The sequence below is a fragment of the Hoplias malabaricus genome, chromosome 5, assembly GCF_029633855.1.
Source record: "Hoplias malabaricus isolate fHopMal1 chromosome 5, fHopMal1.hap1, whole genome shotgun sequence".
NCBI classification, from domain to species: Eukaryota; Metazoa; Chordata; class Actinopteri; order Characiformes; family Erythrinidae; genus Hoplias; species Hoplias malabaricus.
The window spans coordinates 24,555,373-24,580,882 of record NC_089804.1 but is presented as its reverse complement, the minus strand read 5'-3'; the positions used below and the strand labels follow the sequence as shown (position 1 = coordinate 24,580,882).

At 43.1% G+C, this 25,510-nt stretch overlaps 1 protein-coding gene across 3 annotated transcripts in view; it reads left to right on the top strand.

Moving 5' to 3' along the window:
- Positions 1-25,510, top strand: part of pax7a (paired box 7a) — a 66,548-nt gene that overhangs the window by 8,385 nt on the left and 32,653 nt on the right. For all 3 annotated transcript variants that reach the window (XM_066670076.1, XM_066670075.1, XM_066670077.1), the window contains exon 5: positions 20,118-20,317. In XM_066670076.1, the coding sequence (XP_066526173.1) occupies positions 20,118-20,317 (200 nt within the window). The remainder of the gene's footprint in view (positions 1-20,117; positions 20,318-25,510) is intronic.

Genomic DNA, 25,510 nt, shown 5'->3' with positions numbered 1-25,510 from the left:
TTTACTACATCATTGAAAACTGCAGCTGTCCTTCAGTTGAATAATAAACGCACCAATAGAAATGTTCCAAACTTCAACCAAAGTCTATTTACATTCACATCCACTGAAAGTTTCTGAAGGTGTCTTTCTTCTTTTGTAAAGGTACTATTTTGGGAGACACGTGTTTTTAATTGGACAGTGACCGTATATTTGTGATCAGTGCATACAGAGTTAAGTCAATCACTTTCTGAATGAGGTACATGGCGTGGAGCATCAGTGGAGGGTGGGGTGTGATTCGAAAACTCCTTCTGCGGCTCCAGGTGTGTTTGAGGGTGCGCTGGTGTCTGTGGGCAGCTCTCGTGTCTCTGAGGAAGAGCGGAGGTGACAGATATCAGCCACACATCTGAACTCCATGTGCTCAAGCTGTCACATGTGATTAGTGCATGTAAACAAGCACACACACACACACACACACACACACACACACACTTTCTCTCTCTCTCTCTCTCTCTCTCTCTCTCACTCTCTCTCTTTCTCTCTCTCACTCTCTCTCTTTCTCTCTCTCTCTCTGAGACTAAAGGCCATAACACCAGCATGGCCCTGCGCTGGAGATCTGTCCTAATTGAGTATGAAATTAATTAGAGCAGACATCCATTGAAGACCTTGAAGTTTTCACACACTTTAAAGGTAGAACAGTGGATTAATGGCTTATGGCCAGTATTAAACTGTCATTGCTGGTCTGGAAACGATGATGAAAACATATGCATCTATATTCTTCCATTCTGATATTTCTCACCATTGAAGCCGCAAGTGGTCAATGAATAAAATTCCCTCACAAAGCGACCAGTGAGAGGACTTCACACAGTGACCACTTACGGCTTCAGTGACTAACTTTTTAGGTGTGAAGCACCTCATGAATCTAGTAACCCACTCACACTCGCATTCATTAATATACACACTCACTCAAACACCCACATACATACATAGAACTGACTTTTTTGTCTCCTGAGCTCCCCCTACCTGCTGCTGAGTGTAGTTCACTTTTATAGCACTGTCCACATCTCTCTCTCTTTCTCTCACTCACTCACTCACTCACTCACTCACTCACTCACATAAACACTACCGGCTCTCTGGGCTCCTAATAACACCCATTCTCCCTGTCTTTCTTACACACACAAACCTCTCTCATTCACACACACACACACACTGAGTGACATTTACATTGGTCGCAAATGGGGGAATGTGTGTAATTGAATAGAATTATGTTGATTCCGTGATATACACTGGACTATGTAATTACAAACATAAAGTGTAATTTGGTGGTTCTCTAGGTGTTATATCCACAGCAACTGACAGAAAAGCACTTAAAACCAGAATTGATATCCAATGCTAATCTAAGACAATCTAATCCAAGCTAATCTGGCTAAAGTTAGCAGGTGCTAGCAGGAGTTAGCAGGTGCTCGCCCTTGTTCATCAGTAACTCTCAAAAACACTGTTCTCAACAAAGCTTGTCTTCCACCAACAAAAAGTTTAACTCCAGCCATTTCATCCTCACAGCAACCGGAGAAAAACACTAATTAGCAGAAGTGGAAAAGTGCGCTATTCCGGCTAAAATTTGCAGCCGCAAAACCCTGGCTACCTGAGTAATAACTCTCAAAAATCCTGATTATAACATTTTACAACTCCCTCTTTCTGCCATAATGACCGTACCAGGAATATCAAGCTAGATTCTTCTTGAAGCTAGGTAACCACCCATGAGATTTGTCCAAATAGTCCAGTAAACCAGCAGTGGACCCGCTGTAGCAGCCACAGAGGCTCTGTTCTCCCTATTACAGCCCAGTGGAACATTCCAATCATGTAGAAGCTGTCATTTTAAGGTAGAAACTCACTCTTACTCTTTACTCACTCAGTCATTCACTCATTCACTTTCTCACTCGTTTGCTCAGTCATTCATTTAATTACTCACACTCTTATTCACATGGACTCAACCACTCATTCATTTACTTATTCACTCCTTAACTCACACTTCCTAATTCAGTCACACACTCATTATGAAACACACCCCAGGTGTGGGACAGACACTGTGGAGCAGACACTGGTTGATTCAGGGACCACAAAGCCGTTCGATTCTTCATCGCTGTGCCTTTGTATAAAGAAAGTAAACCTGAGAAAGAGTCACTTTCATATGCACTTTTTTAATGGTTTATGACGCAAAATATATTTAGAAACCAAATCTAAGAAGAACCCACATGAACTTATGTGAAGGCTCCTTCGACTTCTGCAATGTTCCCCCAGAATATTTGGCCATCTTTCTTTTGAATAAGTGTGTGTACTCCCTGGCTTTCTTCTCTCCATCAGGGAATGCAGGGGGATGCTCTCGTTGTGTCCTGGGCATATTGAGCGCTGTGGATATTGAGGGAAAGCGCCGCCCGCTTTGGTGATGCCATTGTGCACCTTTCATCGTTTGTCCTCCTCTTTCTTGTGCTTTTTGTGGAGCTGTGAATGTGTGTTTTCTGTGGCTTTTGAATAAGATATCGAGGCAGCGTCTGAATCATCCTCCGTGCGGCTTGAATGGAGAGAAAATTCAATTGTCTTCTCCTCTTTCTGTGAGAAGCATTTTGTTCTTTAATTGAATGCTGCCTCCTTTCTCTCTCTCTCTCTCTCTCTCTCTCTCTCTCTCTCTCTCTCCCTCTCTCTCTCTCTCTCTCTCTCCGAGTCTCTGAGTGCCGGGCCTAAGACCTCTGAAGTCTGACAGCCTCTTCTCTCCATTGTCAGACCAAACTTCTCCTGCAAAGAAAAGGAGTATGGGGGGGGGGGGGGGGGTGGGGGTGTGATGGTGAGAAAGAGAAAGGGAAAGAGAAAAGGAGGAGTGGGGGGAGGATGAGGAGTGGAGTGAGGGATGAAAAGGAAGAAAAGAGCCCTCTGTTATTCTGTGTCTTGAGATTCAGTGCACACTCCATTCAGGCCCCGCTGATGAACTCCTTCACAAAGTTTATTAAGGCGAGGAAGACAATGCGGACTAAAGGCCGCGGGCGAGCGGGCAGACAGTTTATAAACCAGCGCTCATTGTCCCCTCAAAGGCAGATGCGTGAATACTCCTGAATGGGGGGCTTCAAACTGACACGATCGGCCTGGACAGCAACATGTTAAAGAGAGAGAGAGAGAGAGAGAGAGAGAGAGAGAGAGAGAGAGAGAGAGAAGGGGATAAGAAGGCAGTGACTATTAAGGAGACCATGATTGAGAAAGGAAAGAGAGAAAGAATGAAGAAGGGATGAAAGAAGAAGGGAGTGCTAAGAAAAAAAATGGGGTGGGGAAGAAAGAAGAGACAATTAAGGAGAAGGAGACACAAGGAAGAGAAATAAAGAAATAGGGAGAGAGGGAGAGAAAGGGAAAGGAAGATGAAAGAAGTACTGGTGTGTGTGTGTGTGTGTGTGTGTGTGTGTGTGTGTGTGTGAGAGAGAGAGAGAGAGAGAGAACAAAAGAGAGAGAGAGAATAAAACAAAGAAGGTGGAAGAAAGGAGTAACTATTAGGGAGACAGAGAGGGAGAAAGAATAGAAAGAAAAACTCAGAGAGAGAGGGAAGAATGCAAGGAAGAGAGTAATGGAGAGTAATGGAGAGAAAAATGCATGTGAGAGAGAGAGAGCAAGAATGAGAGAGTGAGAGAGAGAGAGAGAGAGAGAGAGAGGGAGAGAGAGAGAAAGTGAGAGAGACAGAGAGAGAGAATGAGAGAGGTGTACATTGTGAAAATCAGTAGGTCTTTTCTGAGTCTTTCTGAGCAGAACCTTCCTCTCTCATGTCATTGGGAATGTGTCATCTCTCTCTCTCTCTCTCTCTCTCTCTCTGTGTGTGTGTGTGTGTGTGCTGGACCTGAATAGGACCAAGCCATGCTTCTTCATAAACTCCAGTCAAACATCCAGAACTTAGCCCGTGTTTTGATCTCATTGTGAGGACTCTGTTTGTAGCTGAAGGTTCTAAACTGGCTCAATAGTCTTCACCCTGGGGTCGGTGAACTCTAACAGCTGTGGGTTTGGTGCCTTCCTCAACAGCAGAGCAGCCGTGGATGTTGAGGGGTGGTAAAAACACTGTTTTTATTCACTCCACCCTCCCCAATGTTTCCTGTTGGTCCTGGGGATTAAACCCTGGTTCTCTACCCTAAAGGCCACCTGAAGCCCTTGGCTGCCCCCTGAGAAGCCACCTACCCTTCCATCTCCTATAATTATTACTGGAGTTGGAGTTTATATAATTACTGAAAGGACTCATGGAATTAATTTAAATAAACAATTAGGGATTCACCTCATAGCTCTGTGTACCAAAGATCTACTGCCCTCCACGCAGCAGGTCAGGGTTCAACTCCTCGCTCAGACAGGAACACCACCCTATACCAATACCACTCCTTGGGCAAGACTCCTAACGCTACTTTCCCTTCCCTCTGTAACAAACACTGGGCCCCAGCCCCCCAGAGGGAGTTCTATGATTTGTGACCCTACTAACCCATTCTTAATCTGCCTAATAAGACTGCCCAGTGGAGGGGTGAACTCTCGCTGGCAGGGGTTGGACCCCAGACCCCACCACTCTGAAAAAGCCCCACCATGATCTGGCAGGTGTCAACATTAGCAACACAATCGGCTCCTAGGGCCTCACCCCTATAGTGTCGCAGTTAACTTCAACCTCGGAGACAGGAGGTGGGGAGGGCACAAGGAAGAGGGGTCTATGGGGCGGTAGGAGGGCCCAGAGCAGGGGGAGATTACACCACAGACAGCTATTAGCAGGGATGATGCTCCTCTAAACAAACAACCCTGCCGAAAAAAACCCCAGACGAGCGAAAGATCAATAACGTGTTAGTTGATGAAGCCGGGCCGCAACCGCCGTGGTCCCCCCCAGGTCCATAGCCTTCTTCTTTATTTGTTGTTTGTGTCTTTAATATTGTGGGGCGCCTTCTCCTGAATCTGGCCCACAGCGTCTCAAAGCCAGGACCCTGGTGGGTTGCGTTCCAAATAAATGGTTTCTAAACGGTTGGACGTATGTCTCCAAGGAATACCTTTAAACGCTTTACCCTCTAGACTCTTTAGATCATGTGGTGGAGTCTTTAAACTTTACCCTCAGAAATCTCATTCACAAGAACAATCACTTTGCTTTAAAATAAACAGCAGTGGTCTTTCTATGGATATTTCAGAGGACGTGAGAGCGCTGTACTGAACTTCATTAAAAGACGTGGAAATGGAATTCTTAAGAACCAACGCGAGATAGACCCAATCCAACGTAGACTACATTTTCTTCATCAAGAAAATCCAGGTCTGTTCTCACTTCAGAGCCGACTGAGTCCAGGTGTTTCTGTATGTCGTTCCACTGTGAAGAAACATCTAAACACCGTGGCTCTGAAAGGTTGTGGAGAAGTCAAGAAGACTTCTGAGAAAAGGAAATAGATACAAAAGAATTAAATACAGCCTTAGAAAAGTGGGAACATTTGGGATTCCTCAGATTGCAACAAAATTCAGAGACTGAACTTTAGACGTTGCAGAATCCATTTGAAATAACAGAACGTCTCCTGAAAAGACCAGACGTGGTAAAAAATTAAAAGTCAATTTTAAACATTGCAACATTTTTTAAAACTTAAATTACAATAAATCTTAAAGTGTTAGAAATAGTCGTCCACATTATTTTGATTATTTTCCTTTGGAGTCTAAATGATTTTGTGCAAAATGACAAAGAATTGAAATCTCCAAGAAATGAATCAAATTTATTACAATTGTTAGCCAAGTTCCTGTATCAGTTACTTTGTGTTTCTTTGATGATGTTTTTAAATACACAGAAATAAAGCAGAGGGAGGTGTTTTGAAGATGATAAGATTTACACGTTATTGTGACCTTGATATTAACCCCACAACAAACCAAACAGATTTCCATAAAATGTTAATAATCAACATATTCCCCAGTTGAAACTGTTTAAAGTTTAAAGCAAATAAAGAAATAAGCTCTTATTTACAGACTAAACAGGCCCCAGAAATAAAGGTATGCAGGTTATACCTAGATCAGTTGTTAGAGACTTTCCTGAGGTACTGGTCTGTAGACATTATCAGATAATGACTTTGGAAACTTGGGACATTTATTCGATAGTGGAGCACTGCAGGTAACGGGGGTCGATATGCCTCTGTTTTTATTAGACAGAGGTTTTATTACTCCTCAGGAGGAGGAACCTGGAGAGCAATGAGTTGACACAGAGGTGGCTGGCTGTTGTCACTTTTGTCACTTTCAAGTATGTGTTTGTCCTGACAAGAGAAAACGATGTCTCCCGAAGGCCATTTCTCTGTCTCTCCACCTCCCTCTGGTAATTCCTGACCATGCCTCCGGACAAGACAAGGGTCCTCAGAGCCGCAGATTAGTTCCCGAGGGGCTTTGACTCAGGCCTGTGTTCGCTGCTGGAGTGGAAGGCAATTCTGATTTAATTGGATGTTTTTAGAACTGTTTTCTCGTGGCACACTCCAAACGGCTCTCGGAAAACAAATGGAAAGCGAGAGCGGCTCTTGTGAGAAGAGTCTCCTGATGGAAGAGGTTGGATGTGCTTTGTGTTGTAGAGCGTTTTGACAGAGGGATGTGTTTTGTACGTTCCCCCTCCCTCGATATTCATAATGCCATTTTTCTTCTTCTTCTGAAAAACACAATTTATAAAATAATATTTTCTAACGTTTTTGCTTTGCATTCGGAGTCTAACAAATGATACTAAAATGTCACTGGGGCAATAACAAAGGTCTTTACACAGTACTGTAGGATACATTTTCAATGTACCAAATGTTTCAAATGTTCATGGGAATGAGTGTGAAAGAGTCTTTGCTTGTTTTGTTGTTTATATCCATTTTTAATTTAATACAGCTTTATACCTCTTTACAATTACTATAGAAAGCAGGCTGTGTACGGGTTTAATGCGTTATCAGTGGTGTAATACGTGTCATATGAAATCTTGTTATTACTGCGTTATTACTGTGTAACTAAACTGGTCACTATTTACAGAACTAAACCCTTAGCTGTTATTAAGTGTCTTAATAAACTCATAATAGCACATTCGTCTTGTAAATGATCTGAATGGATTTAACTGATGCATGAAACGCCTGAGTCCCGTAGAATCTTGTTATTATAGAGTTATAACCGTGTAACTAAAGTGGTGCGAGATTAGACGCGTTTAAGAGATGATCCTCGCGGTCTTGGCTGTGGTTACTGTAGATATTCCACTGTGAGCGTCTCTGTATGCGTGTGTGTGTGTGTGTGTGTGTGTGTGTGTGTGTGTGTGCTATTAAAGGGTCTTAACAAAAGAGCCCACTCATAGCGCGCGCTCGTCCTGTAAATGATATCAAACTTCCGCCGTCACCGATTTTCGCCGCCTGCCAAAGATGTCAGAGTTTTTGACAGCGCGCGCGGCCGGGGACAGTGCGGTGGATTAGAAAGAAAGAAGAAGAAGAAAAAAAGAAAAGAAAAAGACAACAGGCATCTCTCCCTAATTTCATTACAATGGAGAAAATGCCCCCCACATAATGTGCAACACTAATTAAGTTTGGAGCGCGCGCGCCCCGGTCTGAACACTGATGAATTAGAGTCATTCCCACCATGCTCGGCTGCTTTAAAATCACCATTAGCGCATGCTACTTAGGGCCATAACATCGCCCATTTTATGCTTTTGATCTCCCGCGCAAATGGAATCTTCATTATTTTTCATTTAACATGTGGCCATTTTTAAGAAGGTTTCAGTGGGGCTTGGGGGGTCCTTGGGCCCACCAAGACAATAAACATGTTCCTAGAGTGTTGCAAATCAGAAATGTGTATTTTCTTTCCAGAAATAATAAAAAAGAGATTGTGGTCGATGAGCTCCAGCTCCGAGACGAGGCCAAAGTCCTCGGATGTTCAAACGGAAAAGACACACATCTCCCATTTTGTAAACTAATGGGCTTATTTATGCGTCGTCTGTCGCTCCCTCCTCAGGGGAACGCACGGGCTAAATTTCCAAATAGCACCCCCCCCCCCCCCCCCCCCACACACACACACACACAATATGGAGCAGTGATCTGACATCACACGCTGTGACAGTTACAGTACCCCCACCCCCCCACCCACAGAAAGACAAAATCAGACCTCGAACTGAACTGAATGTACATAGACGAACTTACAAAATGAATATGGGTATTTTTAGTTCTGTATTTTGAAGTAGGCGTTGTAATCATTCGTTATTTTAATGGCATTAATATTTATTAGGTTCCTAGAGTCCTAGACCTGGTCATAAATACCCTGCCCAATGACTGAGACAAGTCCTGAGATAAGGTTTTAGCCTGAAACACATTTGTTAAACGTGAATCCTGAAGGACATTTACAGGTCTATAAATTGTTGTATAAAAATACCCAAAGATTTTTTTTCACCCAAATAATTTATATCATATATAAAAGCACAACAAACACTTGTAGACGAACTGGTCGTTCTGAATATTAATTAAAAACATTGGGAGTCATATCCCAGTCATTTTTACAATGCATAAATTCACATTAAACCACACTGAGCGGCTTAGATTTCGTCTCAAAAATTGAATTATGAAAAAAAAATATCAATGGCATTCTTCCTTCTTTAAGGAATCAATCACAACACAAGGATCCGATTAGGAATCATAACACAAAACGCCATCGGAAAAAAAAACATCGCAATTTTTTGGCTTTGTAAAGGCCACGGCATCCAGCTCTAGGACGTAAATACCCTCAATAAGTTTGGTCGGCCTTTTCCGTTGCACTTCATTACGAGGAAGTTTCCCGTCTTGGCCTCGGTGGAAGGGAAACCACCTCGAGGCGCATAGCTCGTGCTTTTTTTGAGCGCATTCCTCGTCCGCCGTCAGCTCTGTCCTGTACATTCTTGAGGAAAAATAAATTGGCCCATCTCGTGGCATTCGCCCAAAGCCCCCAGAGTTAGCATTTGATTTCCTGCGCTGAGGGGGCTTCTCGGGCTTTTCCAGCCTGCGCGAGCTATGCCCGAGCCTCCCCCTCCTCCCTCTCAGCCCGCTCACAATCCCTCGACTCTCCTTTCTCTTTTGTTGTCCTTCTTAATTTCATTACTTTAGCTGTGACCTTAATTAGCAGGGACCCCACCCCAGGAAATGAAGTCCTACTTTTCTTCCCTTTTTGAAAAAGAGCAGGGCGCTGGTGTATGTTCAGAGTGGCAGGTGAGGTAAGACCCCTGAACGCAGCCGGGAGTGGTGTCTGTTATTGTTGCTTTTTCAGTCCTGCAGCGCGAGGAATACGAACAAAAGCGTCTGGAACGAACCTCGCGGACTCGCGACAAATCGTCAACTGAAAGGACAGACAGGAGACTGCTTCAAGACGAGCTGAAAATCTAAACGGACCCTGTTTATCTTGTTATTTTATACTTAATTTTACATTTCACTGTGCCATATATTTTGCGAGACTTTAATCAAAAACCTACAACAGTTTCTTCCTGTGAAACGTCTGCAGGACAAACGGGCGCTTGAAATTTAAATCAAATAAAATTACTATTTTAAAAAACTTCGTGGGTAAAAATAATGTCATGAAAGGTCCATATTAGTCGCTGCCAAATGCCATGCTCCACTCAGAAATGCGTTCTGATTTCCACAACAGAGGCTTGAAAACTTTGAAAAACATTTTAAATTAAATTAGTTTTTTAACTGAAAAATTACAAATCATATAAAAATAGCAAGTACTCGTACTCCTTATAAGATAAACCCTCCAGTCAATTTCAAAACAACAACATTAATAATAATCCTTAACTCTCTACATAAAATATATTTTTTAAGCTAAACAAATTAGTATTGAATTTTAAAGGATTCGTTCAATCGTTTTCATTCTTCCTCAGTCAGTGACATGTTGTTTCTTGTTATATATATATAGTAATTTATGTCAACTTCTGGATGTGAAGTTTAAGTTGCCATGGTAATGACAATGCTATCTTCCTCTGTAACAACTGCAAAATCCTTAGATTTTTACGGACGAATTGTTCCAATTTTTAGATTTAACGTTCCTCAAAAAAGAAACGTTTCTGAAACACCCGAATAAGACAAAATAAAAGTCTGAGTAATTAGCTTAAATATGTCCACTCTGTGTGTTGACTACTTCTCTACTAATAATAATAATCATTTTTCCCTTTATCAGTTAGTCCACACAAACTCAGCGCTACGTTTATTACAGAAGAACTTTATGAATGTTTAAAGTGACACCCCCACCCCCTCCACTCCCCCGCCAAAAAAAGAGAGAAAGAAAAAAAGAAACTTTCTCCTTTTCAAGAAGGTGGAGTCTCTGGTGATGGAGAGGGATAATCCCACCCTTCAAGCCCTTCACGCTTTCATATTCAGCCCTGTCCCCTGTCCCCTGGTGCGCGGGCGCGGGGAGTCAATATGTCAGCGTTTATCGATACCCCACCACGCCGCGCGGGCTTGTCAGCGGCCCATTCACGCGCTAATGGCCCCCCGAGGAGAGGCGTCTATTCGCGGCTAAAAAGAGCTGGAGGCCCCGGGCTCGCGCTGTTGTTGGAGGTTGAGGCGTGTGCTCTCACACACATGACAGCGGCAATAAAAGAGCAGGAGCTTCTCTCTCTCTCTCTCTCTCTCTCTCTCTCTCTCTCTCTCTCTCTCTCTCTCTCCTCTACCGCGCTGAAAGAAAGAAAAAATAGAAAGAAAAATAAGAAGGTCTAATTGTTTGTTGTAGGAGCCAACGATTATAGCCCCTCCCCTCTTTCCCTCTTTTAGCCCTTTTCTCTCATCTGTTTTTTTTCTCTTCCCTTTCTTCTTCGGCCTCGTCTCCTTTTCTCTGCCGCTTGGTGCTCTTGTCATTCCTAAAAGGATGTGAGTTTTATCCCAGTGTCGCGCGAGAAGAAAAGCGAAGGAATTTTCTTCGGGAATGCGCCTCGAAGATGAGCGCGAGACAGAGCGCTTTCCACAGGGCAGTGAGAGCGAGAGGGGCTCGTGAGAAGGGCTGACCGTTTGACGCTGTCTCTAAACACGTCGCACACTTGGCCCAGGCACCGATCAGCCATAACATTACAGCCACCTCCTTCCTGCTATATTAAAATTGTGGATTTTATAGCTCCACTAAAGTGATATTCTTCCTTAATTTGACTAACTCTAATTTACGGAGCCATACCTAAACACTTTTACGGGTTTTTTTTAATAACTATTTACAAATGTGTTTCAATCGGAGACAATGAACTAAAACAGCATGTTTTTAGTGCTCCTGCACACAACTAATGTTAGTCAAGGAAAGAGAGTTGTTGTTAACCTCTCCAAGATCAGTGCGGTGTGAAGTGCTCTAGAGTCAATAGGAAGTGTTAGTGGTCTGAGAGGAACACAGGAGCTCGTCATTGAGCCGCTGTAAAAGCATCTGGTCAACGCTGGTCAGCAGAGAGTCTCTGAATGGATGAATGAACACAACTCAATGGGGGCTGTGTTGGACAGAAAGTAGCCCACCACAGAGAGAGAGAGAGAGAGAGAGAGAGAGAGAGAGAGAGAGAGAGATATTAAAGGATCACTGAGAGTAAACAGGGCTCTGTATAAAACAGAAAAATGTCACAGAGTTTGGACACACCTGGTTACGTGTTTTGTTAATTTTTTTTAAGTGAAAAAAGCAAACATAACTGTGGCCTTTTGGGCTAAGTTTAGTGCAAATGTCCTATGTATTTTGAACTATACCATATTGGGTAAAAAAATTTAAAATATAAACTTTGCCAAAACTTTATTTTTCTCGTAATCCGTTAAAAACACCAAATAAAAATATAACCATGTTTAAATTATTTAAAATCTGTATTTTCAAAACGTCAATAAAATTCGCCACATTTTTGAACATGTCTGTAGATATATTCTCTGTGAAAATGTACATAAAATGAAAAAAAAAACCCTGTGTAAGAGGGTTTTCATCGAGTAGAAGAGTGATTTAAACTAATATTTAAGTCATATAGACTTTACCCTGGCAACAGCTAGCCCACTGCTCGTTTTTTATGTACGTCTGTCAAAATAAAAGTCCGACATCAGTTCAGCCTATAAGTAACTAAAATTATTTGCTTTCTTTTTATTCCACGACCCAACCAGAGGAGTCAATGACCCACTTTTTGTTCACGACCCACCAGCTGAGAACGCGTGCTTTAAAGAACCTAAAGAATTTCCTTTGGGTTTACTGTAGAGATGAATTTAGCAAAACGCTTCATATTGTAAAAAAAATAATAAATAAATCGCAAATTTGAGTCACAGGACACGATTATTTAAAGCCTTTCTCTTCTGTTTATAGATGTCTTTCAGTGTTGGTGTTTCATCATCTCTTCAGGCCTAGTGAGCGTTTGGCACAAACACTTTTAAGAAGGGCGAAAGAAAAATGGGATCTCGGGAAAATGCAAATGACTCCACTGTCAGTTATTTGATCTTGCGCTGTAACGTCCCCTCAAAACACAACACAAGACAACACAACACCCACCCTCGCCCTCCCTCCCCCCGCCAGCCTCCTCCCCTCAGTATCTGAGGTTCAATCCCTCCCGCCAAAACAAACCTGAGGAAAAAGCTACAGAAACCACAGAGAGACTGCGTTTTTTTATATTCAGGCCGCGAGCCAGAGAGATGGCTGTGCGAGGCAGATGGATGTCAGAGATAGCAAATCAGATCGCTAAGGCTCTGTAAAAAAAATAAATAAATAAATAACTGTGCCTCAATTTTTGGGGGCTGTTTGTATAATAAGCCCCCCACCCCCTCCTCGGCTTCCCGGTGACTGACAAAAACCGTAATTGTGACAACAACTCCTACAAAAGACGCACGCACAAAATAAACATGTAAACAAAAACGCAAATGAAGATGGGATGGAGATGATGCTGTTATTTTTGTCCTATGGGTATGTGTAGGGGGAAATGGAAAGGAAGGAAAGAGGGAGGGAAAAGGGAGGGAGGGAGTGGGAGTGGGGGGTGGGGGGTGTTGTTGTCATTTACACTCAACTGGTGTCATCCTCTGCTCCAAGGCTGGTCCTTTTTGAATGCCTGTAAAATAGCAAGTGTGAGGGCCTGATTGTAATTATGCTGGAACTAATATGCTTTTCAAAATGAGCCATTATGAGCTAATGCTGCACTGCAAAAGCCCTGTCTGTTTTTGTCCCTCTGTCTTGGGTAGTTTTGCAAGGTACAGCTGATATCGAGGCCATTGGTTACGGTATTAAAAAAAGGCTCCATGGAATCTCGCTGTAATGTCGAGCTAATACTGATTCAAAGGCAATCACAGCAGATGAGGCTCGAGCTGCCGCTGCCTCCCTCTACACCGTGTCATGGAAGCTTTTTATCATCTTTTATCCCCTGACTAATTCACTGGATTCCGGGCGATGGTGAAATCTCCACTTCGGGTTTGGTTCTGGCTCCAGATTCTATTCAATTGTCCTCTTTTTCCTTAAAAAAAAAAAAAAACAGTTTTAACAGACATATCTCTAGTGCTCCTTTTGGTGATGAGCTGTATTATTCCGCAGTTCCCCAATCTATAGGAATTAGCCTTGATCCTGACAGATGATAGTTTAAATGTGTGGAGCTCTTCCAAATCTGATCCCCAGGTCGTTTCATTAGTGAAGGTACAGTTTTCCATTGCTACTTCATTGGAAATAACTTAAGGAGTTGTGTACAAGCCTCTTAGCCTCTGGATAGGCAACATTCTTATGTTTATTTTGTGCAAGGTTTCCCAGATAAACTCAGCTGTGGAACTGGAGCACACTTCTTCTTCTTCTGCTCTTTTTATGGACTGTCCAGCTGCGAGGTGGAGTTGATCAAGGCTGTATTACCTCACACTTTACTCAGGGCCTCAGCTGAAAAGGCCCCAGAGAGATGGAGCAAGAGTGAGGAGGGAGGGGAGATAAAAAAAAAACAAAACAGATTTGGGGGAGGCGTGGGGGGTTTTGGTAACAGGGGGAGGAGTTTGAGAGAGTGATGGATATCCCATCTGTCTGAGTCAGAGCTAAACATGAGCTCTGCTTGGACAGTGGACCAGCTCAGTGGACTTTTTTCATGCTAACGTGTGGAGAGGCTTTCAGTGACCAAGTTAATCTTTGGTTAGTGTTCCTAGAACTGGAGTATATTATGTGAGTCATGATGATCCCAGGGGAACACTAAGTGGTGTTATCGTGGTTAAAATGGTTTTGGCTAACTGCTAGTGTGTCAGTAGTAGATCAACAAGGCAGTTAGTGTTTGTGATGCTTGTGTGCCAGCTCTGGCTGAGGTTCAACGTGAACTGAGTACAGCCTGTCAAGTGAGACATGCTTTTAAACTTAACTTCACAGTGCAACAGAACCTGGACACTGCATATTACCCATCCATGATAGTGAAAACACACACACTCACACACACACACACACATACACACACATCCTCTAGTGAAAACACATCCAGAGTGGTTCTTTTCCACTGCATGCTACACTGCTCAACAGTACTCGACTCTACTCGCTTTTTGGTCACTGGTACCTGGCTTGTTTTCTATTACCACAGCTCCCCCTCGAAATACAGGAAGTCATGTCACAAAACACCATCTCTAAAAGCAACAGTGGGCTTTGGAAACCACAATGGAGGTTGTAATTTTAAGCACTGTTTACCCATTTTGTATTTGCGTGTTGTTGTCTTTTTGTGGCTGAACACGGCATAGCAATGCATGAGTTCACACAGATCCTTAGAATTTATTTGTCATTTGTTGTAGCGTCCAAATATTGCTGGATTTTTCTTCTTCAAAAGACCACACTGTAATTTTATGAGCTGCTTTTGGGCGTTGAATAAAATCAAATGTGATTGCTATGGTAGTATAAATATTTTACAAATGCAGAGTTTGTGCTGGATGTCTGCATTTCGATGTGTAGAGACTGACAGCTCTCTCTGTCCAATCAGTGCTCTGCAAGGCTTACTTAACATGGTGTTGTCTGTAAAATATTTAGACTTGATTGCAACCATGAGTAAACAGGTACTAAAAAAGAACCCGGTTCCAGATACCAGGGGCCAAATTTGCTTAATGGATTAAAATTCTTTAGTATAATGTCCCGAAAGTTGAGTAGAATATACCTTGGAGTGGAAAAGCTCCATTAGGCAGCCACCTCAGTGGCCAGGGGGTCATTTGGGGGTTTAGCCACTCAGCCATGGATGTTGAGGGAGGGGAATGTGCCTTTCCTTTATTCCCTCCACCCATAATTTTCCCACCAACCCAGAGACCTTCAGGTGTTAAGTATGCTTCTCTAAGCTTTAAACCATGGCTGCCCCATATATAAATATACCATCACAGACTTATACCCCAGTGTGTAGTGTATTATATCACCATAACTCAGACATTCAGGTTTTATACATGATTAAATACCATCATACAGATTATGACATCAGGAAATCTGTCGCCCGGTACAGCCATAATGATCATACTGTCATAAGTCAATGCATTTTTCTCTTTAATAATAAGGTCACGTTCCTGGCCTTGTAAAGCAACATATCCTCAGAGTACTGCTCTAATCAAAACAGATTCACGTTAAATGATTCATGCATGGTTAGCAGTGTAAGTGGTCCCACCGGGAAGCAGAGGCCTGCTCTTAATTAACGAGACTACCCCATTCAACAAAACAGTTCATCGTCTTTGGCACTAGTTTATCCATCTCCGCATTTTATTGGTCCACAAGGGTTTGCTTTGAAGGGGGCGTGATCTGAAACTATGACGGAACATCTGTTTTGCACCTGATTCATCCCAAATTCAATTTTGCCTCACGTCAATATTTAGTTAAAGATCACATAGGGCCCTGGAGGAAAACACATCCTGGCTATAGCAGCGACTGAATGGAACATAATTAGGCTTTAATTGCATGATAAGTGAGCAGGCATCGGCTTGAGGACTTTATCAATATCCCCAGAACCTTCAAATGGAATTACAGCGCCGTCATTATGTGGGGGATTAATCAGGATGTACCTTATTGTCTTAAAACAGCGAAGAGTGTTTGTGAATTGACCTTATCATCTGCAGGGATTTCGATGTCAATGAAGGTGATAATTCAACTGCGCTTTCTCCTGCGATGGTTTGTCCGTAAACAAGCAAGGAGACTCAAAAAGCTCAAGACTACAAATCACTACATTATCAGGCAGTTTTGATTTCAAAGAAGCAGACCCTGAGCAAGTGCAGATCCCTAGATGGATGCCTTTCTCGCTACCTATGCTCTGATACTGTATTTCTAATCTCTCCGTGGCCTTCTTCTGACCCACGTCTTGATGTCAGAGTCTAATCAAATTCTGGGTTATCGGGTATAACTCCAGATTAAAACTCCAGCTCCAGTTATCCACAAATGGAGCAGTTATTTCACCCCAGGCTCCCCTCAGGACCAAGCTGAGAACGTAGGCTTTAGCCATATTACTTGTGTGCCATAATCCACTGGAGACTATCTGGGGGATCCTGGCCCCTTGATAAAACCCAGCATCCCAATCAGAGGATCTCGCAGGGACAGGGATGGGGCCCTATATCATGCCCTTCTCTCTCTGCTCTATCAGCGCTAGCGTCTGTTTCATTACCATAATCCTTAGCTCATTGTCAGAGGGGGCCTGTTGACCTTCAGTCCTGGCCACGCTGTCCAAACTTCTCAGAGCTGCAGAAAGCAAGGTTTGTGACAGTGTTTGAAGACTCTGAATCCTGTCCTTCGTTACACATAGGTATTCCAACCATGTCCTAGAGGAAACTGACGAATGTAAGGAAGTGCCAGTGTTGGGGAGCTGCTAGCAACAATTAGCGAAGTTATAATGCAAATGGTTTTTACATTTATTCTTAAAAGAATATAGCCAAAGTTAGCATGCAGTGTTCCAAAATGCTAGGCATGTCCATTTCACATGGGGTGATGCTTTGAACCAGCTACTCTTGCTGCTCCCCAAGGCGAGGCACAGTCAGAGCCTTTCCTCTAGAACAATCTTTGGTAAAAAGGTTGCAAAGGGAGGCCACATCCTGAGCTGAGTGAATGGGAGTAAACAGAGAAAATGCCTGAGTACACTAAATACACTTCTGCATTAAGGGCTTAGATCGCATTAAGACAAACTCACTCGGTTGTTGTTTATCTTTAACATGTTTCCTATCACTTCTCCATCACTTTGAAAGAGTCATGATGTGTGTAAATTTGCAAAAAGTACATTTTTGTACATTGAAGATTGAGAATAGGGAATGTGCCAACTGTTTAGGCTTAATTTAGCTCTTAGCTCGGAAACACATTCTTTAAAAAAAAACTTGATGGGATGTAACCAACAAAGGAAAGATTTATATTCAGGGGGTGAAATCCTGTATGTATAGTTATATAAAATGTCAAATTAGTGAAATATTGACATTTATTCATGTCAAACCAACATTGTTTCATACCAACAGTACACTGCTTAACTTAACTGGCAGCTGGAAGCATCCAAAATCCATTCTTTGTTAATTCATTTAATTTTATTTTATAAGCATTGGATGATGAAGGGTACTTTCACTTTACACACAGATTAACTACATGTAATAGAGTAGAGAATCTTGGCCGTAGTTTATCTCAATCTTAGCTATAGAAATACATGCAAAGATGGCGCATATGAGTGCCTGTTAGTGTTGGCAAAAGATTCTCATGTGTTATTCATGATTAACAAAAAACAATTTTTTTTGTGATGTCAAACTTTTGTTGTTTCTTTTTAAGAGATTAGCCTGGCTCCAGCTACTTTTAATCCTAACTAGCTTGTAGCATGAAAACGTGTAGTGTTTTAAAGTAGTTTTCTCAACAATGGACCATAAGTCTAATACAAGTTCCAGGCAAATTTACACGTCCAGAGAAATTGCGGAGAAATTGAGAAATGTTGTATTTGAGCAAACAACATCTAGCTTCATGTAGAATCATGGTTTCTGAGGGGACTAAAAAAAAAAAACAAGCCTCAGCACAAGGTCCCTCCCCCCCCTCAGGAGGCAGAGGTGACTTTGGAAAGTGATCTATAGACCACTGCGCCGGTCTCAAGTGTTGTCATGGCGCATTAGCAGCAAATCACTGTGCCGCATCCTCATGAAAACCAACAAAGGGATATTCCCGGATATGTACATATTCAACTTTGTATGTTCAAGGGTATTTTTGCTGGAGTGCGGGCCGGCTGCTGGAAAAATCAATCTTTATTAAAAGATGGGAAGACGAAAGAATTGATTTAATGAATGCGGACTCATGTCCTGCGGCCGCATGTAATCCGTTGAGAATCATTGAGCCGGAGCTCGGGGAGACAAAAAAGACGTTCGGCGAAGACTCCTCGAGTGGCCTGTAATGATAGTCTCCATATAATCCCCTAATTCCTTGTTTAATTAAACTCCGGAGCCGGCCTTGAGACCGAGCCAGTTTGGCTGTTCTCTTTTTTTATTATTAACACAGTTGCTTTCTTGTGTGTTTTCCTATTGTGAATTTCAGCGCATGTTCCAAACATACTTACACATGCATAGACGGGCAGATCGACACATGCACATACACGCAAATCCGCACAGGCCCTCTCCGTCACCTCCTTTGTTGGCAGCCAGGCTGTGGCAGTAGTGGTCCTGGCAGATGGGGGAGTTTTGAGAGCTGATCTGTTCTGTGCTCTGCTGGAAGGAGGCGAGAGAAGGGAGGAAGCTGGAGGGGGGTTGCTGAAGTGAAGTGGTCCAGCCAGGCAGCAGTGGGCACATGCCGTCTCTAAAGGAGATTTGCCTTCTCCGTGGCAGCTGTGGCATTGCGGGGGAAGGTGTTTGGAGGCCCTCCGTCGCCGTCTCTCTCTCTCTCTCTCTCTCTCTCTCTCTCTCTCTCTCTCTCTCTCTCTCTCTCTCTCTCTCTCTCTTCTCTCCATGTTTCTTTCTTCCTTTCTTCCTACCCTCGCCTTTTCTCTCCTTCCTGTGGATGATGCAAGATCGCAGGGCCTGGAGCAATGCTTCCGTGTTCCGCTGCTTGTCAACACTGCGCCGTTTGTGGCGAGCAAATGCGCGAGTGTGATTCTTGTGACAGGACCTTTCAAAAAGCCTCGCTGCCTCCGTGAATAGATACACAGAGGTGGCTCGGGAATACAGTATGATGCAATTTTAGTTGCAATTATCATGGTAATGTGTTGCAGTAGTATAACTAAGCACACTCCGTATCTCTGCTCACAAATGCTTCTCTTGGCCTCAACCGTAATGGAGCTTGGCTTTGTACGGCCCCAAATACATCCCAAGCTGAAACGCAACACCGCCAACTGCAATCTGTACTTGTGTTCGACAGTGTGTCTAGGGGAGGAAGGAGAAGGGAAAAAAGGGTAATGTACAATTTCAGTTGTAATATGTTTTGAACCCTCGCTCCAAACACAAAGACCAGGGAATTCAATGGCCCAGAAGTAATACTGTATCATGCGTACTTATTTCAAGCACTTGCCTCTTAGCGGCTAGCCTCGGGCCGGTGAGGAGAGAATAAGGGGGATGCAGAATGGCAAGGTGTCCTGTGTAGATTACCCTCACCCTCCCAGCCATCGTCCCCAGGCCTGCACAGCTCAGTGGCAGGATTATGCTTCTGAAGACTCCACTCATGTGAATAAGAGCACCGTACGAACTGTAGCCTGGGCTCTATGTGAAGATAACGCAACATTAATACTGCTGCGACTGCACTCCCAGGGTCTTGTAGTTTTTTGGTGTTTTTTTCTTCTTCCTGAAATTCTCAGCTTCTTAGAATTCAGACTGTTTTTTTCATTACGTGATTGGTAGTTTTTTCTTTAATTGTTGTATTTTTATATGTTTTAAGCCTTTTATCTATTATAATTCTGTTATTAACAACGTATTAAGTAGTAAATACTACACATGTTGTGTATGTATGTTATGTAGATAGAGATTTGAGGAAGAAATAAAATGGAGCTGTAACCTGAACACACATTTATGGAGGGGGAAGAAAATAGAAAATGATCCAAATACAAGATGAAAGATGAGCTATTATTAATTTTTTAAATGAAGGTTTGCCCGCTGGCAGTTTAAATGCCCACTGCATCAGTTCATACTCCACTCTTTCTCTTCCCTTTTATGATGGTGTTTTCAAATGATCACACATGAAAGAGTAGAAAAAACAAAGTAGTTTTGTGTTGTTTTTAGTCTCTTAAAAGTTTTAATGTTTCAAGAATTGTCTGACCACTCAGTCATCTTCGGCAGGTCACCGTACGGACGAAGGGTCGGACGTGGAATCGGAGCCAGACCTGCCGCTGAAGAGGAAGCAGAGACGTAGTCGCACCACCTTCACAGCGGAGCAGCTGGAGGAGCTGGAGAAAGCCTTCGAGAGAACACACTACCCAGACATCTACACTCGAGAGGAACTGGCCCAGAGAACCAAACTCACTGAGGCCAGAGTACAGGTTAGACACACACACATACGCACACATACACCCAATTTGCTTCTAGATGCATCTCATAGACCATTCATTTTGTTGGAGCTTACTCTGGCCTTACAGTTGCTTAACCCTTAAACCCTGTTAACCCTAACCCTAATCCTAACCCGGCCCTGAATTTTAACCCAACCCTGAGTCTAATACTAACCCTACTCCTTATTTTAAAACATTCTCATCTTAAGATCCATTATTCCTCGTGATCCTGAAAAGGAAAAGTACCCTGTGTGTACCACGTGTGCTTTTCAGGAAAAAGGATCTAGATTTTTCTACATTGTGGAACTAGAGTGTTTCTGTCTCTTTGAGATGAACATGTGAAGGTCTAATTCTTGCAGATGTTTGGATTCCCATTTTCTCTCTAACATTAATTATCTCTACTTCTGGAAACTCTCGATTAGATTTGCTTTGTTTTAAACTAGATTTGCATGTGCTGGTCAGTTAAGGTACATCTGACATTTTATATCAAAATACCTTCCTAAATAATGAATAACTTGGTCTTGACCACCGACAAACAAACAGAAACAGAGCTACTCAGATCTGCACCCATTTCCATGTTTCACCACCCATGATGATGCATGTTTTCCAAACCCTACACTCCGTTGAGCTGGGTTCACACAGCTGTGTAGTCCCTCTCGCCTCTGTATGCTATCTATCACTGTTTCTCGTGAACAGATGCAGCAGGTTGTGGGAATGAGAAAACCAGAGGTGTTGGAAATGGCTCTTAGCAGCCTCTTAATCAATCAGTAAATCTCTTGTAGACGTCCAGTGCAAGTTTAAGCAGTCATTAATGAAGGCATCGTGAGGTAAATGTACACGCAAATGTTTCAGATAAATAGATCTACATTCAGATTCAGTTGATCAGTTTGCCAGTGACCTCCCGTTGACCAGTGTAGTTGTACATGATCCTTATCACGCGTGGAACCAAAGGTGCTATCATCAAAATCCCTCGTATCTTAACGGCCTGCAGTTAGTAACTGTAAGTGACAATAGCACTTTGCAATTCCCGCCTTGTAAAGCAAACTTGAGCCATCAGTTTTAATCAGTGAATAAAACAAGAAACGACTTCAAACTCCAGTCGTTTCTCCTCGCATCCTTAATTCAGTCTGCCTCCAGTGGACGATAATGTGTTTATACAGATATGTTTATTTCCCTTGAATGGGTTTTCATCGCCTTCCAACTGCGCTTGAATCAAAGCAGTCAATTTTGTTCTTAACATAATTGTGGAAAGGCGACATCTGCCAAGCAATTTTGCATAAACACACTCAGATATGTAACGGCGCTGTGAAGGATTGACCTTGAGATCTTCTTTGGCAATGGCTTTCCCTCGTCTCTTCTCCTGCCTTACGTTTCTCATCTTTATCCGTTATATATTTCGGACTTCTGCTACCTGTGGAAATGCATTGCTCATCCTCTGCGAGGATCCAGGGAGTCTTGCCCCCACCCAATTCTGCAAGATGCCTTTTTGCCTTTTGACAGCTTTGGCACCCTGTAGTTTAATGTAACACCGAAAAGCAAATACAGTAGAGTTATAGCAGCAGCTGCTCTCAGAAAGTGAGAGGGAGAGGGGTCAAACTGAGAGAAAGAAAGAGAAAGGGAGACAGAGTGCATTCCTGATGGGTTTCTCATCTCTCTCGTCGGCTCGGGATCTCTTCCTCGCACTTTAAAAGCCCACCGCCCCTTGTAAACCCCTCTCGGTATCAGAGATCTCCCTCTTACCCTCTGGGGACTCTATGCCACTAACACAACATTAATCAGTCAAGAGCTGGTTAAAAAATAATAAAAATAAAAAGAGGGTAGACCAGGGCGTCTGGCTCCCAGCCCTCCCTGTATTCCCTGCCTTTCCTTACGACTTTCTTTGCCCCTCCTGGAAGCCCAATCCCTGTGCTCTCATTCCCCATCAAAACAGGCTCGCCGGCAGGGTAACAGATTCCACACGTGTCTCATTCCGTCTCTCAATGCTCAGGGAAGAAGACATATGTGTCTAAATGGTTGCTTCCCCACTCATGGGAGGATGCTAGGTGATTTATTCCATGCTTGTTTTTCGCAGTATTTCACACTTTAAGTTGTCCTCCTAGACAAATTTGAATTCAGGGACACAGGTACGTAGACTCTCAAATTTTCTGCTGCATCTGTTAGAAGAAGGAGGCTGTTGATGCAATACCCAGTGCTGTTTGTGCAGAACTTTGTGAACTTTGGGAGAACACGGAAAGGACCATTTTCCTGGTTTTCAAGCCAATGGTAAAGCCCATTTTCTTTTCCTAAGATCTCCAAAAGTTCCTTTGTGTATTTAGCAGCATAAACATTTATCTGCAGTTCCAGACAGTTAGGAAAGCCACGTGGCCCTGCCCTGTCTCTGTCCCTTTTTTTTAATTTCAACTACAGAGCCACATTTGCCAGTCAATCGAACACTCAAACAAATGTCATAAACAGGAGGTGGGGGTCTGTTTTGCAACTGATGCAAACGAGAGAAGACAGCACATGAAGAAAAGATTGGACAAGACGAAGAACTAAAAGGACATTTCTCCCATCACCCCCCCACCCCCTCCGCTGGGTAATGGAGCTAAAGGATGTCATGTGAAAAGCTGAGGTATTCCAGTCATGGATATAATTTGTTAATGCAATTTTCCTCATAATCTAATTCCGGAAGACTTTGAAAATCTCCAAAGGTCAACTCAAACTTAATTTTCTTAAAAGGTCACTCTAAGAAAGTGACTCTGGTTAACGAAAGTAAATAATAGCCATAGGTCTTCAATGTTGTTCAGCTGAAGGCCTGGGGACGGCGGGGGGTGTGGGGGGCTTCAGTGGACTTTGGAGAGAGTTGTGGAATTCCCTAATTTTTTCGTCTTCCTCGTGCCATGTTGTCACTGGGTCTGTTCAACCCCGACTGGGCAGTCATTCAAAATGTCTGCACGAGTCATCAGGGGGACACTCCACTGTTAAATTGACTCACTCCATGTAAGTGCACCCATTCAAAGAATCAAGTGTTACAGAAGAATTACAGAAGAAGGGACTTAAGAGAATCATGAGTCCTGTTTTACCAGATGCAGTGTCAGGCCTCTCCACGATGACTACAGCATTTCTGTACATACCTTGGTAGGCAAGAAGTTAGCTGAGCTGTTTGTAATAGAGCCTTACAGAGGATCTCATCTAAAGAAGCGTCTCCCAGATTTGTCTTTGGACAGACCTTTGCCAAGCTGGCGTTCTGCTTCTTCCCAGCTGTGCAGACCCTTCCAACAGTTGTCAGTTTAGAGGGACTGGAGGAGAGGGCAGTGGGGTGTGAGAGAGAGACAGAGACAGAGAGGCCAGGACAGGGGTCTCTCCACCTCTGGATCATCTGTTCCAGGCAGGGAAGGGCTCCCTCGGTGCCCCAATAGTCATCCTTACCCACAAGTGCAGTCAACTGCAGGGTAGACTCTCCAAGAGTGTGACCGGCCTGACTTTCACTTTTTCTTTGGATTAATTGTAAGGGGGTTTATTCCACAACAAGTTTTGAAATTGACGATGTGTTTTAGAAGCTTTGGAAGTGAGGAATATTTGCAAATACCTTTATAATATACTGCTTTTTTATGTTTTCTTTTTTGCTTGGAGGTAGACTTCAAGGAAAACAGCCAAGTTTTCAAATCTGGGTCTTTGCTGTTGTCCAGTTTCTGCTGTTGTATTTTCTAACCACCTGTGGTCAGCTGAACTAATATTAGCTGAACCTATCAGCCACTTCCAGTGGTTACCAAATCCTTAACCAGAACCTAGGGTTACAGATCTCCTGAAGAAAACCCATCATATTTTTAAGTCACATATTAATACACATATAAGTTAGTGACCTGATCTTCTGTATTAGAACTCCATAATTGTCCAAAGAGATTAGGAAGACAACAGTGGAGCCCCATAAACAGACTGCTCTGAGAAACCAAGAGCCCCTGGCTTACTGTGAAGCAGCTTCTCCAATATCAGATCTCTTCTTGAGAGGCTGCCCTTTCAATCCATCTTCATCAGGGTCCCTGCTGCCCCCTACCAGCAGTACTCCGAGGGCCCTACTCCAGTTTTATCACCCAGCTGACATATCATGGGGTCAGATCCATTTCAACTCCAGGTTGGCGTGGCAGGGAACCGGGAGACTGTTATGGACTTGGGCTCCTTCTCCAGTTTCTGAGCTCCACATCGCTTCCGAGGCAGAGCTGAAGATGTAATGGCTGAGTCACTTCCAGGACTAACAGAAAGACAAAGAGCGAGAGTGCACTTGTTGCCTGTGCTTTGAAACATTAGCTGGCTTAAACATAAACTCCTGGGGTGTTTTGAAGGAAGGAAGACTGCAGAGGAGGAGCAGCAGGGAGCAGGAGATGAACAGCTTGGCGACCGCCATAAATCAGTTTATTTTTCATCCCCATTGAAAGTGAATTACGCTCTCTTCTTATTTAAGCTGAAGTGTTTAAGAGAGTGCTGTGGACTCCCCTTCAGTTAGCGCTCATCAGTGAGCCACAGATCCGCTCGCTCTCAGTTTCCTCCGCATAGATCCTCTTTCAGGACCAATAAACATTTCGCACGAAGCTATTATAGTTAGGGGAATCTAATAAGGTATAGGCATTGCTGTTTTATGAAGCGTACAAATCAATTTGGCAAGACGTTAGCCTTCCTTTATCAAGGAGTTGTTCTAGCATATTCATGCTAGCAGTTAGCAACAGCCAACAGCCATTTTTCTCATGTCACTGTCCCATATATTGCTCTGAAAACTTAACACAATTCAACATGACAGTGAGTACTGGCCTAATGTAGCGCAGTGGAATATTACACCACGTAGTTCACCAAGAAATTATTAAAGAACAGCTTGGCATATAGAGGCTAAGGAATTAAATCCACAGTTATTGTGTTCTTAGACTTCCCCACTTATGTTGCGGGTAGTTGTCTTGTTTTGGATCAGTGCTTTAAAATGAGCTAACAATTTAATCAAACGGTGTTCTGACTGATGGCTGAATAAACTGAACTGTGTAGTATACTGTGGCACAGAGCTGGGGAGCGGCATAACAGAAATCCCACCCAGCCCAACAGGCAAGCCTCGTTCCTGGGAGCCTAGGCTTATGCGCCATAAAAGAATAAATAGGATTTATGTAGATTGCAGAGCAGCGAAATTGTTGCAATGCATCAGTGTAAATGTTCGAACAGTTTCTTATT